General features: G+C 48.5%; 6 protein-coding genes across 6 annotated transcripts; 4 read left to right on the forward strand and 2 right to left on the reverse strand.

Moving 5' to 3' along the window:
- Positions 1–447: 447 nt before the first annotated feature.
- Positions 448–4,080, reverse strand: FPOAC1_009180 (uncharacterized protein; the record flags this gene model as incomplete). Its single annotated transcript, XM_044853610.1, has 1 exon — positions 448–4,080. The coding sequence occupies one exon, from the start codon at positions 4,078–4,080 to the stop codon at positions 448–450; it is 3,633 nt and encodes a 1,210-aa protein (XP_044706280.1).
- A 1,076-nt stretch (positions 4,081–5,156) lies between these two features.
- Positions 5,157–5,663, reverse strand: FPOAC1_009181 (uncharacterized protein; the record flags this gene model as incomplete). Its single annotated transcript, XM_044853611.1, has 1 exon — positions 5,157–5,663. The coding sequence occupies one exon, from the start codon at positions 5,661–5,663 to the stop codon at positions 5,157–5,159; it is 507 nt and encodes a 168-aa protein (XP_044706281.1).
- A 3,089-nt stretch (positions 5,664–8,752) lies between these two features.
- Positions 8,753–11,206, forward strand: FPOAC1_009182 (uncharacterized protein; the record flags this gene model as incomplete). Its single annotated transcript, XM_044853612.1, has 3 exons — positions 8,753–9,414; positions 9,466–10,251; positions 10,306–11,206. 3 exons carry the CDS (start codon positions 8,753–8,755, stop codon positions 11,204–11,206), a joined length of 2,349 nt encoding a protein of 782 aa, XP_044706282.1.
- Positions 11,207–14,867: 3,661 nt separating this feature from the next.
- On the forward strand, positions 14,868–16,523 carry FPOAC1_009183 (uncharacterized protein; the record flags this gene model as incomplete). Its single annotated transcript, XM_044853613.1, has 9 exons — positions 14,868–14,878; positions 14,933–15,266; positions 15,537–15,622; positions 15,677–15,858; positions 15,916–16,074; positions 16,127–16,220; positions 16,273–16,342; positions 16,420–16,433; positions 16,490–16,523. The coding sequence occupies 9 exons, from the start codon at positions 14,868–14,870 to the stop codon at positions 16,521–16,523; spliced, it is 984 nt and encodes a 327-aa protein (XP_044706283.1).
- A 1,558-nt stretch (positions 16,524–18,081) lies between these two features.
- On the forward strand, positions 18,082–18,672 carry FPOAC1_009184 (uncharacterized protein; the record flags this gene model as incomplete). The annotated part of the gene is made up of 1 exon (XM_044853614.1): positions 18,082–18,672. One exon carries the CDS (start codon positions 18,082–18,084, stop codon positions 18,670–18,672), a length of 591 nt encoding a protein of 196 aa, XP_044706284.1.
- Positions 18,673–19,107: 435 nt separating this feature from the next.
- On the forward strand, positions 19,108–19,562 carry FPOAC1_009185 (uncharacterized protein; the record flags this gene model as incomplete). Its single annotated transcript, XM_044853615.1, has 2 exons — positions 19,108–19,214; positions 19,268–19,562. 2 exons carry the CDS (start codon positions 19,108–19,110, stop codon positions 19,560–19,562), a joined length of 402 nt encoding a protein of 133 aa, XP_044706285.1.
- Positions 19,563–19,609: the final 47 nt, after the last annotated feature.

The raw sequence follows: 19,609 nt of genomic DNA on the forward strand, positions 1-19,609 counted from the left end.
AATTTAACCACGGTGGTAAAACATGCTTTACTGACATAAACACCGTCACGGTACGGGACTATTTTTACACTGTTAGATGTTTCCGTGTTAGGATATAGACCTGGGCATTGACTGCTCTGAAAGGCGTTGCTGTCACTTATCAGGCTGGGCCGAACATATTATTTAGGCTTGGGCAAGGAGTTAAAATGGTTTGATGGTGTTTGGAGTATCTTGATACCAGGTTGGGTATGTAACCAATGACCAAGGCTGAGATAGGCAATTGGATATCTACATGGAACATGAATCTCTTTACTTTGGGTGACGTCCTAATTCACAGAACATCGAGATCACAAGGTGTTGCTTTCGGTCAAAGTTTAAAGTAGTTGAGTCATAATATAACGTCCATCATGCATGTGACCGTAAGTATCTTGAGAGAACTGCCTATACATATTCCGGTAGTGTACATCTTCATTCATCATCAGTGTTGCGCCCCGAGCGGTTGTTATTCCGCCACTCTCTTATCTTTTGCGCTTCCAGGGGATTCTTTCTATGGAATCCTGAAGGACGGGTCGGCCTGCTCCTCGTGTCGCCATGGCGGCGCTGGTCATAGCGATCCCAAAACTCATTCCAGTAAGCAAATTGCTCGCGAGTTGATCGATGGTCTGCGTCCTCTTGCGCCATGTCTTTTGCTTCGATATTGATGTCTGCCGTGGATTCGAATCCTCGCAGGTTTGTCAACTGCTCATCGTAGGCCCTCTTGCGTGCAGAGAACCACATTTTGGAGTATCTGTGAACCTTGTCGTGCAGCATTCGCTTCCACTCTGCCCTGTTCATAGTATCTTTGGGTGTTCCCAAGCTTCTCTCGCGCTTCCTTTCCTTTTCTAGTTCTCGCTTCATGTTCTCCTTTACCTTCAATAGCGACTGATAAGGTAGACCCTGAAGTACACCGTCGAGCTCGCCAGCTGAAATCTCTTTGCCGTTGATAGAGTATTTAGTAGGCATAGAGTCAATCTCTGAGGTAGTAAATGCGTGGTATAGCCGAGGATATTTCTCCTCTACCGTAGAGATGACACGGGAGACATCTGGAGCCCAGGCCGCCATCTTGCGCATCTCCAGCCATTTCTGCTGCAGACGCAAGACGAGTTTGGGAGGTGGTGACAACAATCGAGTGTTTCGCCTCTTGGCTGGAATATCACGCTTGTAGGCCCAGCCATCCCAACCGGGCATCAAGAGTGTCTCGCACCAGTACATCGCGCGCTCCCACCTACCCAGCTCAGAGAGGTTGCGAATGACGATTACCCAGTTTTGCCGAGTGAGCTTGAAGCCTGCTGCAATGACCTTGTCGACAGTATCGCTCAAGCCTTTTGCATCTTCCTTCTCTGCATATGCTCTTGCCATTACATCTACGACACGACTCAAATCGTATTCAGTACCACCAGCAATACCATCGCCTGAGCGTTTCCGGCTGGAATCGTAAACATCTTGCCATGTCTTCTCCCAGAGTTCCAGAACCTTGTCGTAATTTTGGTCCGCGTAATGTGCATGCATTAAAGCAGACATTATTTCAGGCGGGAATCGCTGGCCGGTCTGATATTGAGGAAAGATCTGAACAAACAAGCCCATGAGCTCTTCTATTGAGCCAAATTCTCGAAGTTCGACAAGTAGAGCAATTGCTCGACCGATCTCGGGAGTTGAGAGCTTGAGGTCCGCGACGTTGGTTGCATCTGCGAAGACCTCAGACGGGGGTTTGCCCGACTTAGCAGCCTCAGCCGCCTGGCGGAAGTATTCAACGAATTCATTTGCCAACCCCCTCGTTCGATCAGCGCCAGGCTTCTTGTTAGCGGCAGAAGTGACCAGAGCAACCAAGGCGCTGAAAGTCACAGGCAGCTCTGATTTCTGAAGCTGGTGGAAAAGAACCTCCACGAGTTGGGCTTCCCCGAGACGTGCACCCGTAGCCATGACAATAGCATAATGCTCCGGAGTGACCAGAAACAATCGTTCCTTGACAGCGCGTTGCAAGAGATGGTATGCAGGGTGGATCCTGTTGACCCTGACGAGAGCTTGGAGAAGAAATTGATATGTCTCATCATCCCATTCGACTTTTAATTCCTTCATGCGCCGGAGTAACTCATACACCTTGTCTATCTTTCCCTCAACGCCGTTGAAGTTGAGGAGCTGGTTCCAGATGGCCTGGGAAGCAATCTTGCGGTGGGTCATCTCGATACACAAGCTTTCCGCCTCAAGGAGTTGACCATTTCGACCGTATGCCACTACCAAAGACAACCCCATTTCCCTTGTGATGGGCACACCAGCTTCTTGAGACTTGGTGAAATACTCCAGAGTTGTATCCAGATCACCCTTTTTGGAACTCATTGCCATGACGTGGGCATAGGTATACGAGTCTGGCTCGTGTTGGCTTGAGATTTGATCGAATAGGTCCAAAACGCCGTCATAGTCATTCGTTCTCATGTAAGCCTTGAGCAGCATGTTCCAGTGGTCAAGATCCGGCTGGACATTATACTCCTCAACCATGGTTTGGAGCACTTTCTTAACACCCTCGACATCTCCTACTTGGGCATAGACGTTGACCAAACTGTTGAATCCCCGTGACTCCCTAAGTAGCTCTGGGTATGCTTTTGTGAACTGAGCCCAGAGCTTCTTAACCGATGGCACGTCACCTCTTGATGCGTAGTACTTGAGAAACTTTTCGTAGCCCCATTGGTTCAAGCCGCCTTTGAACCGAACCCAGTCGTGGTGTAATTCTTCCAGTCTAGCCATGTTCTTCGGGAAATTTACCTTGAACAGTCCGCGGTACACAGGCATAGCAGGCGAAGCGTCTGGCAATTCCCGTTGGTCCTGGTAAATGGCGGGAAGCTGTTCTATGGTGTATCGGTCTTCTAGTTTATCATACCAGCGATTAAACATGGTATTCAAATATGTGTTGTATTCATGGTTGTCGCCAAGAGCCTCCAGAATAATCTTCGCTTGATCCGGGCGGCATGGCTCTCGGAGAGCTAAAGTGGCAAAAAATCTTCGTAGGGCAGAGAGAGCTCTCTTGGCCACCCTGTCCTTCTGGATACTTTTGAATTGTTCTTGGCCTTCGTCAACCAAGTAAGCTCTGAAGGCAAAGTAGAGGTCTCCCTTCTGATTAAGAGTCCCAAGCTGTTGCAATCGTTCCAGATTTGGCTTTGCTCTGGGGCTTCTTTTTACTTCGTTCTTGTAATATGAAGTCCAAACATCTAGAGCTACTGGCCAGTTTCTCGAATTGATGGTGTCAGCCATCAGAAATTCGAGACCATGGTTCAACCCTCCAGAATTAAGTCCCGTTTTGAAAGCCTCCACGGCCGCTGGTAGATCCCCGGATCGCAAAAGAAGAAGGATTCCTGAATACAGTAGTTGATTGCTCCAGTCGGCCGACGGGATTTGGCGAAAGAGTGAGAGGGCTCGTCCTGTCTCGACAATGCCGTGGGAGTGGGAGAGATAGCTGACCAGAGCGCCACGCACATCGCGTCGTTCATTGTTGTCCATCCCGGAGTATAAATCCCAAGCTTGTTGGAAGTGACGCCCCTTTGTCGTTATAATTCTCCGAAGCAGTTGCAAGTCTGTTTGGCCTTTGCTTGGAATTATAGTCTCCGTCCCAACTTGTATACTAGCGTCCCCTTCGGATTGGGGCTCATCGAAGGCCAAGTCATTGTCAGTCCAAGTGGCTCGATCCGTTGCTGCTTCTGCGTTTGGAGGCGGAGGTGGAGGTGTTATCGAAGAGTAAGCTCGTCTACTGGGAACGATTGCTGTTCGCTGCGCATGTTGAGGATTGGGTAGGTCATGGTATAGACGGCGTAGGATAGGTAGAGTTGAGGTCGGATACAGAAAATCGAGCATCAGAACAGATGCAAATCGATTTGCTTGCAGCTGCTTTGTTTCTGGCTCTGGAGTCGCAATGTCGACGGTCCTTGCTGAACCAGGCAAAGAGCCAGCGAGGTCAATAGCGGCGGCGCCATGTTGCCAGAACCCTACATGCAGCTTTCGAGATGGATTCGAGGACCTGTGGATTATTCGATAAAGACTGTGCGACTCTAAAGCCGCGACTGTTCGTTCAATCATTTGTTCCAGGCAACGAGTATGAATTAGGCTGTAAAGTCGAGGATGCAAGTAGTCATGCTTGGTGGCAAGCAAACAGAGTCGAGATCAATAACGGACAGAGATCGAGCTGCGGGGAATAGCAATTGGATAATGAATGAGCGCAATATTAAACATAGACGGGAAACCCGTGGAGGAGAGAGAGGGTATTCGAAAGAACACGAGAATACCTTAAGACACCAAATGCTCCAGTCCCTGCAGCAAAACAGAGAAGAAAAAAGCTGAGTTGGGCTGGATCCTCCAACAGTATACCCACTGTCAAAAAAAGTGCTTAGGGTGGTATGACCAATTATAGAGCTCCAATTAAAACGATATAGCGGGGCCGGTTCGTTTGCCTCATATTCCTAACATCATCGATTTTACCTACAGTTTTCCTGACAGTCAAATTTGCAAACAGCGGTCACTTCTTTTACAGGCAGATACTTATGCAGGACATACCTACAGAAATATTCTACAATTAGTCACGAAATCAGGCATTTACCGATTGATCCCTTGCTACTTCTCCACGGTCAGACAAAGCCGTCGTGTAAGCTGGTGGATTCAATAACATGGATGTCAAAAGGATTACAAAATAAACTGTCTTAAAGTATCATATTTGAAGAGTTCATCAATTTGATTGATTGGATGAAATAATTCAGGGTATATATATATATATATCTCTTTCTCCTTGAACCGCATCTTACATGGTAGGATATCTCATCCAATCCCCCGACACCGTCTTGTTCATAGTTATATACGAAAAGCAAAGCAAAGTCAAGAGATCTCAATTTCTTAATGACAAATGAAAACTCCATATGCAGCTAATTCAATATCAGACATAATCTGATAGGTACGAGATAACCAGCTCTCAACGCAACGTTAAAGGAAAACAAACAAACAAACAAATAGACATCCAGTCATCGTACAACAGGGATTAAGTATATGGGTATCGGTCTGGTTTCCGGTTTTCGTCTTCATACATCTGATCGTGGGGCAAGGACATGGTACCAGAATCCAAAGTGGAAAATGGACGTCCAAAATAGGCGTATTATCGATTTTGATTAAACATCCGACTTGACTTCGTCGACCGTGTCGGAAGACGAGGCTCGGACCTCGTTCCGCAGTCCAGAAAAGCCATCAGTGGGCTGCTGGGAGCCGAGCTCCATCTCCAACCGAGGGCCCCGGCTCTGGCTCCGGGTTCGCTGCCTTCGACGAATAGGTCGATGCTGCTGCTGCTGCTGCTGCTCAACGGGAGACGCAACACGAGAAGGGCAGTGCTCTCTTCGAAGACGGGCATGGAGAAGGCGACGTCGAGTTGGAGAAGGTACTCTTCTAGGCGAAGAGGGCCGAGATGTGTAGCTGAGAGCTGGAGAAGCAGCACGTCGACGAGAGCGGCCTCGGAGGTTGCTCGACTCATCTGCTGGTGCGGCTCGGAATGTGCGAACGCTGCCGCGGGTCATGCTTCGCTCTCTCTTACGGCCTCGAAGGACGTCGTGATCGGCAGCTGGGGACATGGTGGTAGATGGCTCTGTGTAGGATGAGGAGCCAGGTGCGACTCGAGCAGTCATGCTGTGCTTTTGTTCTTTGGCAAGACTTGGATAAGAAAAGGAATGACAGATGGCAGATGAATCGTTGTGAAACCGCAAAGCAAGTAATTTGTAGTCAGGACAGAGAAGAAGAAGCTCAATGATAATAAATAAAAAGGTAGCAGAAAGGTTTAAACGAGCAGATCAGAAGTAAAGTTCAACAAGGAACTTTCTTGGGATCTGCGATCACTTGAGCAACGGCTGGGAGGTAGGTACCTGTAGACGTGGCAGTAGCAGTGGCACGGTAGCATGCAAGTTCAAGATAGCTCAGGTATTTTCTTTGGATTGCAGTTATCCAAGAGGACGAGCGAGCGGGAGGGCCTGGCTCGGCATTTATATAAATAGCAAGACAGGACAAAAGTCAAACAAAAAGGGGAACGAACAAAACAACTGGGAATGGATACGGCAGTGGTAGTCCAGGTAGGCCAAGGGATTGAAACCTTGAAGGGAGAGAGACTGAGGAGACTCCATGACACTAGGTGACCTTACAGGGAGATGGTGGAGGTGTCCATAGAATACCTACCTGGTGGATGCTAGGCTACCTAGTTCCAGGTAGGAAGTTAGTGGAGGGGTGCGTGTGCGGCATTGACATCCCGGGGTCCATCCATGCCTGCTTGAACATGGATCGATCCATGCCTTCCATTACCTTTCGAAGCCAACAGTCCTAGGCAGTTTTTGTTTTTATTTGAAGCGTCCCATCTCATGTTTGTTTAATCAATCAGATGATGGATGGCATGGCCGCTACTCATCTTTCGTCCACCTCTACTGGGTTGCTCGCTTTCTTGTTGGACAAATTCACCCTGCTCTGATTGATCCCCTGAATGCAGACGTTGTTTATCTGTTACTGCCCTACCCTTCAATATCACCCATGCTATCGCTATCAACTCAGATAAAAGATACTGTACAAACGATGTCCATCATGGAAAGGCAATTTGATCGGCTCTCTGCCGGCGCCGAACTCTGTTTCCTTAGCCTCCCAACACAGGATCGAACCTTGAATAGCAGCATCTCACCAGGCGTCAAGGTCTCTGCCATCCAATACAAGTCAACACATCCTCTTTCCCCGCGCTGCTACACGGAGGGGGCCGTTAGACAGCCACATCTATTCTACACTGTCCCTCAGTATGACTACAACCATTCTGTCTTGTCTTGGCTCTATCCGTGGCACAACCTTCAGACAAGTTCACTAGCAAAAGAAAAGACCGCCCCCGGACTCAGAGTTGGTACGAAGAGGCTTGGGCTTTGGACAAGCCAGCAACTACCCCAGACAGACAACGATTCTTGATCTCCAGACGATCCTAACCAGACTAGAGCTGACGAAACATGACGATGCATACCATGACGCAGAAACTAACGTATCAGCCTCCACAAAACGTGCTCGTCGTATCTTTTGTGCCTGTGAATCATGTTTGAAAGACAAGGTAGGTAACTTTTGACAAACACAAAACCCCTGTAATCTTGCTTATCGAGAAATGTACAGAAAGAAAGGGTCACTACGACTACAATTGACCTGATTTTGAATGGTTTGTGACCGTCATCATCAGCAGCCTTTGTGCCGGACAATGATACCATGTGCTGAACCTTTGGCATCGGATGCTTGTTTAATTCCTTGCCTACTTGCCTGCCAGCCTGCATTTACAGTCCCTCCGAAATAGTTGCACGCGATCAGAGGATTTTGTTAGCGTCCATGGCACTTGAGATGCAACCCTTGTTGGTTCAGCCCTGGTTCAGTACTGTATGCTTTTAGTCTTGTCTTGTCTTGTCTTGTCTTGGGTTTGGTTGGTTGATTCGTAGCGCCTTTTGAAGATTCCCATTCCCGTTCGTTCACTCATCTGAAGGAGACAATGGAGACTTTGCCCATGCGTTTCCAGCAGGATCCAAACCTTGGCCTGTTCCGAGTGCACTGCACACACAGAATCTGCTGTGTAATGTAACGCAAAAGGCCGAGACTCCTTCGTCTGGTGTTGTCCAACGCTCTTCCAAACGGAATGATCCTAAACGTTGCCTCAAAGTCAAATGGTAACAGACTAAAAGAGAAACTCAAAAAGAATCCGCTTATGCTGCCACACAGGAAATGGAATGGGAATTGCAAAGCATGCGATATTGGATTGTCAATCTATTCGTGATAAAGTTTGCTCGATGACCGATAGCAACGAACTGAGCCAACCATTAGAAAAGGTTCAGGTAGTGGTTGGCCTGTTCCTCTTAGCGGACACGAATGTCCGGGCCTCCGTCTGTTCCGTGTCCTCATCCGGAGTTTTCGGGGCCGGGAGGGGGACCAGGACCACTTATAGGGCCCGCCTAGGACTTCTGGCATTTGTTAGTGCGATAGGTAGAGAGTGAAAAGAGTAAAGGCATAAACGGGCCAATTTCAGAAGCATAAACTCGTGCCCGCATTTGTTCATATCTGGAGCTAATAAGTTCCTCAAGAAAAGATCAACCAATTGATTTCCTAATAATCGCAGTTCCATAGCCAATAGGTCTCCCTTATTCGTCTATTATTGTTGTTTTACCCCTTCCAACGTTAGTTCTGGTTTCCAGTTCCTGTTCCGGGCTTTCTTAGGGGGGGACTCAGGGGTACGTATCCACCAATCAAGCCTGGTGGCCCCAGTCCCAAGTCGCGGAGACTGCTTGGCCTGTCACAAGCTTGAAAGCATGACAACTTCAAACTGGCACCATCGTCATCCTGCAACCGGCTTCCTTTTCGTTGTCACTGTCTAACGAGAGCGCGATATCCTGTTGTTGACGTGTTTTTTCTTCTTCTTCTTATCGTCCTAATTACCTCTTCTTCTCATTCCTCTTTCTCCCTTCTTTAGTACCTAACTACCTAGTACCTATATTACTCCTTTTCTTCCAGAACAAGTACCTTCACAACCTACTTCCCACTTCCGTTTACTATCACATCTTTCTTCGGCCACTTTCGAACCATACCAAAACGCGTTTTCAACTGACAGATCTATAACGAACATCCGCCGTAACTTTCGGCATCACGAATACACGTACCCTACAGCGTGGGATGGATTTTTCGACATTCTGAAACCACTCCTTATAACATCCCTTCCATCGCCAATATGCCTCGTTCGCGACCCGCGACAACAGGCTATGAACGCCTTGCGCAAGCCGATGACTTCAGCGAAGACTCTGACGAGGATCCTCTCTCCCAATCCTACGCATCTCTCCAGCCCGCAGCCGCTCCGCGATATGGGCCTGTTTCGCAGCCGCGCCATCGTTCTGGTATGGCCAGTCCCAAATCTCTGACCTCATCTTCTCAACCCAAATTCCGTCACCGTTCAGGAAGTAGTGCTGGTGTCGACCTGAAGGCCATCAATGCTCGGCTTGAACGCTGGGCCGACGAGATTGCGTCGCGTTTCAAGCGCAAGGGCAAGAACCAGCAAGGCGAAGAGGAACGTCTTGAAATACACTATTCTGTCTTCCAGCCTCCCGAGGGTGTCCGGCCCGTAACTGCCGAAAGCACTGCTGTCCCACACGAGGGTGTCATGTCAAAAGCCGAGTTTGAGACCATTGTAGAGAGTGTCCGAAGTGCTATTCGGCAGGAAGTTCATCCCAGCATGATCTCGCAAGGCAGTTCTGGCAGTTACTTTGCTCGAAATCCAGACGGCAAGATCGTAGGCGTTTTCAAGCCGAAAGATGAGGAGCCCTATGCCGCAGGAAATCCCAAATGGAACAAGTGGATTCACAGAAACCTCTTTCCATGCTGCTTTGGACGAGCTTGGTGTGTACTTCTCAGATCCCCGGCTGAGTTCTGCTACTAACACATCTGCAGTCTTATTCCTAATCTTTCGTATGTAAGCGAAGCAGCTGCATATGTACTTGATTGCCAACTAAGAACACACCTCGTCCCGTACACTGATGTTGTATGGCTTGCCTCCAAGTCTTTTCACTATCCTTTCTGGGATCGCCGCAAATTCCATCGCAAGAAGACACCTCTCCCTGCCAAACCGGGCAGTTTCCAAGTTTTCCTCAAGGGGTTTAAAGACGCCAATGTTTTCCTTCGAGAGCATCCTTGGCCTGATCAGTACTGGTCGGGCTTTCGCACAAGCGACAATCAAAACAAAAAGAAGAAGAGATGGACCGAGAGCTGCCGCCCTTCAGGAAACGCCTCCCCAAACGATGGATACAACAGCGACGACGAAGAAGCTGCCCAAGGCGCAAATCTGTTGGGACCTGATAACTTTATTTGGACCGAGAACCTCAAAGAGTCATTACGAGAGGAACTTGAAAAATTAGTCATTCTTGACTACATAATGCGAAATACAGACCGAGGACTGGATAACTGGATGATCAAAGTCGATTGGGAGACAGGCAAAGCGTCAATAGCGTCCGATCCCATTCAATTGAACATGGAGCCAGTCGCAGAGGAAGAGGGCCCTCGACCTGTCGACCTTTCACAGCAAGGACCTCGTGCGACGAGAGCTTCGTACCCTTACAAGACACAGAGACCGATGAGTGCTTCGAGTCGAAAACATGTAGGAAACGAGCCGGCCATCACCGTTGGAGCCATCGATAACTCGTTATCATGGCCCTGGAAGCACCCTGATGCTTGGAGAAGGTAAGCACGCAACACTAAATATATTAACAGGGAGCATATTGACTTTTAATCTAGTTTCCCCTTTGGCTGGCTTTTCCTGCCCGTTGATCTTATTGGGCGGCCATTCTCTCAAAAGACGAGGGATCACTTCCTGCCTTTACTGACATCTACCTCATGGTGGACGCAAACGGTGCTTTCGCTGAAGAGAGTATTCCAGATGGACTGTGATTTCCAGGAACGCATGTTTGCGAAGCAGGTCGCCGTCATGAAGGGCCAGGCCTGGAATGTTGTTGAGACACTCAAGACTCCAGACCATGGCCCTCTTGAACTCACTCGCAGAGCACGAGTTTGCGTCTGGGACGATCTGGTTGATGTACCTGTTGCAGTTCCTATGCGCAATACTTCTTCAGAAGCCCGTCGGAACCCCCACGTTCGTCAATCTATGGACGAGGCCGACATTGCGAGCTCAGCTCCTGCTAATAACCCTCCAATTGAAGATCTTCTTGGCCTCGCCAGTGCGCCCGCGGATATGCCTCACCCGGGTCGGTTCGAGCTCTCATCTCCGACAGAAGAGACAGCCCTGTCACCAGCCGAGCAACCTCCAGGTGAACCCAATTTCCTCGAACCAACAGGGCTGCAGCAACATAGTGGAGACGTGGCCGAGCGTCCGGCCGTCCGGCCAGCTGGAGTTAGGAACAGTTACCAGGGACCAGTCCGCGCACTCAACATGTATGAACCCGCACGCCAGCATACGTCGCGGCAGCAACGGAGATATTCATTTGCTAACGCTGCCGCTCGTCGCAACAGCAACACTATCGCACAACAGTATTATGGTGACAATGAAAACTACACAGACGATCTCGAAGGTGATTTGGGATATGCTGCGGCCGAGGGGCAGATGGGCAATCAACGCAAGGTCATTGTTGAACGACTCGAAGCGGTCAAGAGTAGGAACCCTGTCTTTGAGTGCTGGTGAGGGCCTCAAACTTTGGTTGCAGACGCTGGTCTTGGCTTGCTTGACGATGCGAACTACCAATTGTCTTGCGATACTTTGCAGGTGCTAGGTACCCACGAAGGGCTCCGCTGTACACCATATCGTAGTTACTCTGGCCCTTGAGGGCATGACGTTACAATCCATGCCAGGGTCATCTCAATCTTACCCATCCAGGGGTAAATAGGATACATCTGCACGGCATCAACCTCTACTACATAAGCAGTTTATTCGGATATTTAGTTGGGCGTTGACTGGTTTGGGGTTCATGTGCATGGCAGTGGTTGGTAAGGGCATCAACGTGGAGACAAGGCGGGCAATGCTCTTGATCTGATATGCGTGTCTCAGTGGAAGTCAATGCATTATCGCTTGGAAAGAGGAAGACTAGGAAGGGAAACAAGCACACCGATGGTGTATGCAACTAGGACGGCCAGAGGATTCAAGCTGACATGCATGAGGAATCAGCGGCAACCAGCAGGCCGTGATGCGATGTGCGCAAACGGCGCGGGGCCAAGAGCCGGGCAGCGTATGATTGCTTCTACACAGTGCAGTCAAGTATCGTGGTCCCTGTCTTTGCATTTTCTTGCTCTGCCTTTGGATTTGCTGAACGAAGGGTTCATACGCATTATGACGGTTGAAAACAAGACGTTGTCATGACAGCACCTTGAGCTAATAAGAACTATTCTTGGTGTATGATTTCGGTAGCATTCGTTACAACCCTCGTTTTCCAGGATGACTAAGTTGTGTAGGTTGGATTAAAGCATGTTTGGAAAGTGCAATATTGCAGCATAACAACTGCGTTAGAAAAAAAAGTCCTGTGTCATGTCTTGCTTGATTCTCTAGGATTGTAGTGTACGTACTGTACTACCAATAACCAACAACCAACAACCAACAACCCACCATTTCCCAGCTTTCTGGTCAAATCCCGAGAGTCTGGGTCGGCAAACTATGGCTCGAACATGGCTCCCCTGTCTTTGTGGTAGGCAGTTCTAGCGTAGCGTGCTGCCCGGCCTTTGTTTATTGGTGGGCAGGCTATAATGGCTGCGAGGTGTCTCTGTTCTCGCTCGTGAGTATTTGTTCCATTTTTCTCCAAGGTCACGACGGCTGGACTTATCCGTCTGGAGAAGATTGCCTTGTGATGGTTTACCACGTCGTTAAGAGGAGGTGGCATTCAGTTGAGACCTTTTGAATCGAATGCTTGACGCCCCCACAAACTCCATGCTGGCGGCCCGCCCTCAAAGTCTGGCTACTAAGGTGCGGATACCCCTAATGCCGTAACTAGGTAGATTATTAGTAGTCCTAGCAGCCCGCCACTAGACTTCTTCAATGGAAGTCAGCCTATATGGGATGATTCATCTGTTTTCAGTCTTGCAACAGCCTGCCCGGGCATCGCTATGGGCAATAATCGCACGGTACCTATTCTCGATTTTCGCACGAATATGGAAGCTGGAGGACTGGACTGGGTCGTATTAATTCTCTTGTCGCTTTTCTCTCCTACATGTGACCAGCCGACCTGCAACTCTTAGCCGTCAAGGTACGAACGTTCCCTCCCTCGACACTCTGCCAGAGGAGGGGATGGTTCTCTCGGTACCCACATCGGTCTCCAAGTCTCTTGTAATCTTTGATGGTTCGCCTCAACTCTCACCAGATATGCCAAGTTCGATTACCCCTGTCATGTAGTTATGAGTGTGCGGTGATATTGTTGTAGAATCAACAATAGTCTCCCAATGGCCTTTCTCTACGTATTGGGCCAAACAATGACTTTGGTTCCCCCCCATCTTGCCACTTGCAACAAGGCAACCTGCAGCGGCCCGTTCACAAGTACAGATCAGGCCAACGAGGTATTGGTTGCTGTTCTCCCTCGGTTGGCACGCCGCGCGAAATTCGACAGGTCGTATGATAACAGCAGCTTAAGAGAAAGGATCAACCAAAGAGGGTCCCAAGTGCGCATCAGCCGCGGGAAACATCTTAATGCAACTCAGCGGCCCATTGCCAACATCTATGCGACCATGGAGACCTCCTTCGTGCGGACCTCTACCACTAGGATTCCCCTGTATCCACGCTTTGCATATTCTGCGCCTGGCCGAGCTTCTTAATTTTCTGGTTGTGGACACATCAAGCGGTGAAGAGATGAATCTTTCGGAGCCTGGTTCAAGGGTTATCTTTGTTTGGCTTTTCAAGTTCTAGCGCTCCAAGTGTGGATCATTTTCATTATCGCTGAGGCCTGTCGAAATATGTTTTTGGTGATACGGAGGTCCTCCAGCTGTGGGTGCATTTGCACAACAAACCCTGGCATTCCAAGATTTCTTCTGTGGAAAGAGTAGCTTATATCAGCAAGGGAGCTCGCTCAATATCCATGCCAACAATTTAATCCAACAAAGTTTTGTAAACCATTCGTTGGTACAGCGAGTAAACTCTGAGTATAGTTGCATGGTAAGCTTAGGGGGCCCGTTTCCAAAGGGGGTCCCACGCCCACGTCCTCGGTATCAGCATGGCTGCCATTGGATTGTGCACCCAGAGGCTTTCTCTGTGTGACTATGATCTTGCCTTCTCCTTCTCTTTCGGGAACGCTGTTACGCATATGAAAGACTATCACCTCAACATCCTCTTCGCCTGGTGATCACAGCTAGCTGCCAGTGTTGGGGTAGGATAGCCTTACCATTGGCATGAGAGGGTTCACAGCTGCTGGATGCAGCCCTCCACAGCGGATAATGGTATGAAGCCGTACACGGGGTCTGCAGCAGTCCCGACAGCCGGGTGCCTGACTTTTCAGATGGTGGGAAGATTCTATCAAGCCGCAAAACGGGTCCAGCAATTGGCTCTATAGGAGCTGCATCTGCATGGAGTCGATTATGGTTGACTGCAATCATATCCGAACATGCGGCAGTCTAGCCCCTCCACTTCAAGTGGAACGTGTGTCATCGAGCAGAGCAGCCATAGAATGGGATGGCAATGGGACAACCAGAGGCTTCGCAGCATAGTCATTTCCATGTTTTCTCAATGGGAGTCATTTCCATGCCCCAGCCCAATAATGATGTGGTGGCCCAAGCAAACATGGGCCATTGGAGTTTCGATTTCAACGTCCAAGTGTCATCAAGAGGTAGAAAAGCCAGCCTTGCACCGTTTTGCTCAGATGCCGGTAGGCCCCAGTCGAATCCGCCCTGGACCCTTGTATTTGCTCCTATGATCAATGAATGGTACAAGGAAGGAGCCCCATGGTAAGCCCGCTGTACTATAATGCTGCCTGGCTTAACACAAGCAACAAGTCAGAGTCCTAGGGTGTGAAGATCGGCATTTGAAGTTAAAGGAAGCACTCATTTGCCGGCGCATGTCTCGCCTGTCCACCAGATCATCTCCGCAATCTTCGAGAAGCCCCTTGACGTTTGTGAGGCCGCTAGACGCAAGGCCATCATAGTAGCAACACGTTTCGGACCTGACATCCTGGTACCATGGCGGTTCTTATACGTCGGACTCGGGCCATGCTTTAGGTACCACATGTTTTCCAAAGATCGATAGCAGTCTGAAATTCTTTTTTACTTTTCTCGACAAAGGAGTCCAGTTCACCTTTTTGTCGTCTTTTGAGCGTCCATTAGCACACTTGTACTTCTCGTACCATCGGGCCCCCGAGAGTTGGATACAGAAAACAATGGAAGCCGAGTAAGACAGCCAAAGATTCTATGCAGAGAAATTTTGCTAAGCTTCCATGCAAAGAGATGGTACCGTGCCTCTGGACGAAACCTTTACTGAGATAGTTGAGCATTGTGGACGTACTTACCAGCATTACTCCTTGAAGAACGATACTTATTTCGCACCTATCGATGAGGTAGGACTGAAGAAGCTTCCAATGTCGCAGTCTTCAGCAGAAAATAACATATCTCTCCAGGACGAAATTTCGCGTCTTGAGATGATGCATGGAGTCCTCAGCAGTCTCTTCGACAGGCGTCTTATATTCCCTCCCATCAGGTCCCCACGAAGAATCCTTGATTGTGGCTGTGGTACTGGAGACTGGGCGATGGAAGTCGCTACACAATACCCTGATTCGGAGGTACGTTTTCCACGTATTTCCAGGGGGCCTTTTCTTTGGTGAACTGCTGCTGCTATACGCGGTTTCGAAAAAGGAGAGAAGCTCGGTGTCGTTTTCGATCCAACATCCAACTATTGAGAAATGGCTTGTAACCTGCCACGTCTTTTGCCTCTCCAGGACGCGGGCTGCGTTTGACCTCGCGAGGCATGAACTACATGGCTCGACCCCTATGTTGTCTAGTATAGGAGGCTGAAATGAGAAAACCTTTGACTGATTGGTTGTCTTGTGCAGGTTCTTGGCATCGATGTAAGCCCGCACATGATACCAGAAAACCCTCCCGACAATATGGAGCTTCAGGTTGATGATTTGAACGCGAGGTAAGCTATTCGGCATCCGCGTATTGGACGATCACTGACAAACACTGTCCGTAGGTTCACATTTGAGCCCAACCACTTTGATCTGGTCCATAGTCAGATGGTAGCAGGAGGAATTCATGCAAATCGATGGAGAGGCTATATCCGAGACATCTTCCGCGTCTTGAAGCCTGGTGGCTGGTGTCAAATTGTTGAGATATACTTCAATGCCCAGTCTGATAATGGTACATTGACCCCCGGTAAGTCGGGTATCATCATCGAATTGGTGGATTATTCATTTTGACCATGCCAGGTAGATCATGCTTTGTCACAGTGGTCAAGACAATACTTGGAAAGTCAGGAGCCACACCACGACCCGCGAGCACCATTGCAAATGGCGAGCTGGATGAGAAGTGCTGGCTTTACCGAAGTCGAATCGAGACTCATGACATTACCAATGTGCGGTTGGTCGAGCAGTATGATGGAATGGTGTCTTGTTCGTGTATTTTGGAACTGATCGATGAGCAGTTCCTCGAGATTATGAGATCGGTGTGTCGAATAAGGACAACGTGAGCCAGCTGTTGTCTTCGTTGGCTCTGTACCCCTTCACGCAATTTCTTGGGTATGTTGACCAGAGTTTCTTGATGGATGCCGTGCCACTAAGCTTTGAATAGGATGTCTTTTAACGATTTCCAACTTTTGGTAGCCCAAGCGAGAAGCGAAGCAAGCAACCCGGCTTTCAAGGTAAGATTCGAATTTCTTCTGTTGCGAGACCGCCTTTTTGATTAGCGATCTGACTTTTGTTTTGATGATGGTTATAGGCATACTTTCCCCTGTAAGTTGGTGATGTTCGTGGGCGGTTGTCCTCTGTTCTGACAAGTGACACGACAGTTATGTTTGTATTGGCAAAAAGCCGCGCCGATAGGAGGTTACACTGCCATGTCGTTGAAACAAAGTTTTGTTGGCTGGCAGCGCGCTGTCAAGTGGATAGATAGATGAATAGATAGTCGAGGAAGATTGGATGAAAATCCATATATTTATGACAAACAAGGCAAAAGCACACAAATTCTGGTGGGAACTTGAGAGCAGGCGCCGGAGAAGGGAAAGTGTATGTGCTCAGGCTAGAGAAGGAGAAAAGAGCCAACTCCTTAACTCCCAACATGCATGAAATGGCGGCCCATCCCTTGTTGTGTATGAAGGCCTAAGGAGCGACTTGAGTCGTAAACGACTGGTAAATGGACACTCGGTACCGACAGTTTGGGACCGATGTGTAAGAGACTTGTTGTTTGCGGCCGCAACCTTGGCTCTTGGTCAGAGACCCTGCAATGCTAAGACATAGTTGGAAGATGGGAGAAGATACAGGATAATCCAATATCCAGATATGAAGAGACGTTTATTCTCAACTTGGGAACTTGTGCCCTAAGCTTGACATACAAATAAAACTTGGATATATCTAGCAACCAACACTCATTGGGTTGCAAGGTCAATCAATACTCATTTCCCGGTCGACGCCTTTGGCTGAACTGCCGATGTATTCATCTCCACCAACAACGCAACCAGAGTGAAAGATCTAGATAGGTAGGTGGCTTGCTAGGTGGCTTCAAAGCAGGAAGTGAATGGTTCATTCCTAGGTATTTCATATTCCTGTTCTCAAGTCCTAGTCTTTACTGATTGTTTAGGGCTTTTCTGAAGATACCTTGGTAATTGATCACAGATCTACGTTACAATGTTCAAGCCGCTCCTTGGTCTGTTCCTCGTCCATCAAAGCTAGTGCGTAATCCTACACCTAGTTAACTTGGTGGAATGTAATATCAACGGGATCATCCCCGATCCTTGTTCAAGAATAGGCGAGTATGTACCTAGCTGTACCATAGAATGATCAGGTGATTTAGCGTTATCCCAAGTCGTGTTGAACAATCGAGATTGAAGGTATTACTATGGAAGCATTCAGTCGGGATAGCAGCAGGTGTGATATTGAACAGATTATGCTTGTTATTACTTGCTGAGAGGTGTCAACAAAAATGTAAAATATGTTCTCTTATCCACCTACATTCACCGGAAATACGGTAGGTCAACCAACACCTACCTAACCTTCGATATCTTGAAACGCCTTAGGCAGTCCAATCATGCCCTGTATTTTCAACAACTCCCTAGACTATGTGACAGGAACTGGTTCGGATCATGGACAGTTTCGGGGATTTTAGCCAAGCCCGGTTCAAGGCGGATTCCCTACTAAGCCTAGCAGTCCGGGGGGGGTCCTGCACTGGCACACACATGCCCTGGAGCTGTCTATCCCGCCAATCACAGTCGTCAATTGGGGCCATAAACCATAAACCATCCATGGGAAATTTTAAGCTCCCATGGATCTCGTTCGATTTCCAGCTCCAGCTCTTCAGGTCATAATTCATATTGCCAACAAACAGCCTCTGCAAGCCCTACATTAAACGAATATCTCAACAGATCTCCCGACACCAGCTTCCAATATGGCTTCAAGACACTCCATGCAACTTTTCCGGGCACTACGCACGTCTCAGTCCACTATCCGTCAGCCCGTCAACCGAATCTCTGTCTGCCGTTTCTATTCAACATCTACCGACGATGCGCCCGCTCCTCTACTCTCCAAGCTCAAGGCTGATCTCAAGACTGCTATGCGCGCCAAGGATACCCCCCGTCTGACTGTTCTTCGAGCCATCATGTCCGCCAACCTCAATGCTTCCAAGACATCAACCCCCATCAAGACCGATGTTCAGCTCGTCGCATTGATCCGCAAGATTCAAAAGGGCGCTCAGGATGCTGCCGCCGAGGCCAAGGCCGCCAACCGCGATGATCTCGTCCAGAAGGAGGAGGCTCAGATCAAGGTGCTGGACGAGTATATTGCCAACAGCGGCGTCGAGAGCTTGACTGAAGCTCAGCTCAAGGCCATGGTACAGGATGCTTTTGAGGCTTCCAAGGCTGCTGGTGTTCAGGCCAAGTCTGTCATGGGAGATGTCATGAAGCGATTGTCTGGTGCTCTCGAGGGTAAGGATGTTGACAAGAAGGAGCTGTCCAAGATGGTCAAGGAACTCACCGGCTAAGACAGTTGATGCATGTCTATCTATGGTGTAAAATATGTATATTATCGTATAAAGCAGCATCGAGATTGTTATGAAATCAATCAGATACAAGCTGTTTGCACGAATCAATCAGTGCTTTGGGTATTTCAACTCACCAAACCGACTTTCTCAAAGTAAACTCAACAAGCGAATTATGAACATGAGGAAACAAAAAAATTGCCAGCAATTATGTCTCTCATACCATACGATATCTATTGGTCCTGCTTCATATAGTGAGGCTTTACCGAATGACTCCACCTAGTCAAGGTGATATTTGGCATAGTGTAAGTGACTCACAACAACCAATTAATCACAATATCTTTCCTACTTCTACTCTCTTACTCCCCTTTCTCCTCGCCATTGCAAGCTCCATCTTCTCGGACACACCTAACTCTCGGAACCATATCTCTTTTTATCATGACTTCCCGTACGAACATCAGTTCCGGCTCTGCCTTTGAAGAGCAAATCGGATACTCACGAGCTGTTGTAACCGGCGACTGGGTATTCGTCAGTGGTACTACTGGGTAATTATATACTGCCTCTCTGTGAATGAAAATATTTTGTTAATATGTGTCAGCTATGATTACACAACCGGAAAGATATCACCTGACGTTTCTGAACAAGCCGACCAGACCATGCACAATATCGCAGCTGCTCTCGAGTCTGCTGGTGCTTCAGTGTCTGACGTCGTTCGTGTTAAATACATTCTTCCTGATCGAGATGACTTTCCCAAGACTTGGCCAGTACTGAAGAAGTGGTTTGGAGAGGTTCGTCCTGCTGCAACCATGGTGCAGTCCGCATTGATGAAGGAGGAGATGAAGATTGAGATTGAAGTCACTGCTAGAATCGGCTGCGGCGAGCAGGGCAAATAGGCAGATTAAGCTATTGTCAGAACCGTGAGGAAGATGCCCAGCTCAAG

Source organism: Fusarium poae, chromosome 3 (assembly GCF_019609905.1).
Source record: "Fusarium poae strain DAOMC 252244 chromosome 3, whole genome shotgun sequence".
Lineage (NCBI taxonomy): Eukaryota > Fungi > Ascomycota > Sordariomycetes > Hypocreales > Nectriaceae > Fusarium > Fusarium poae.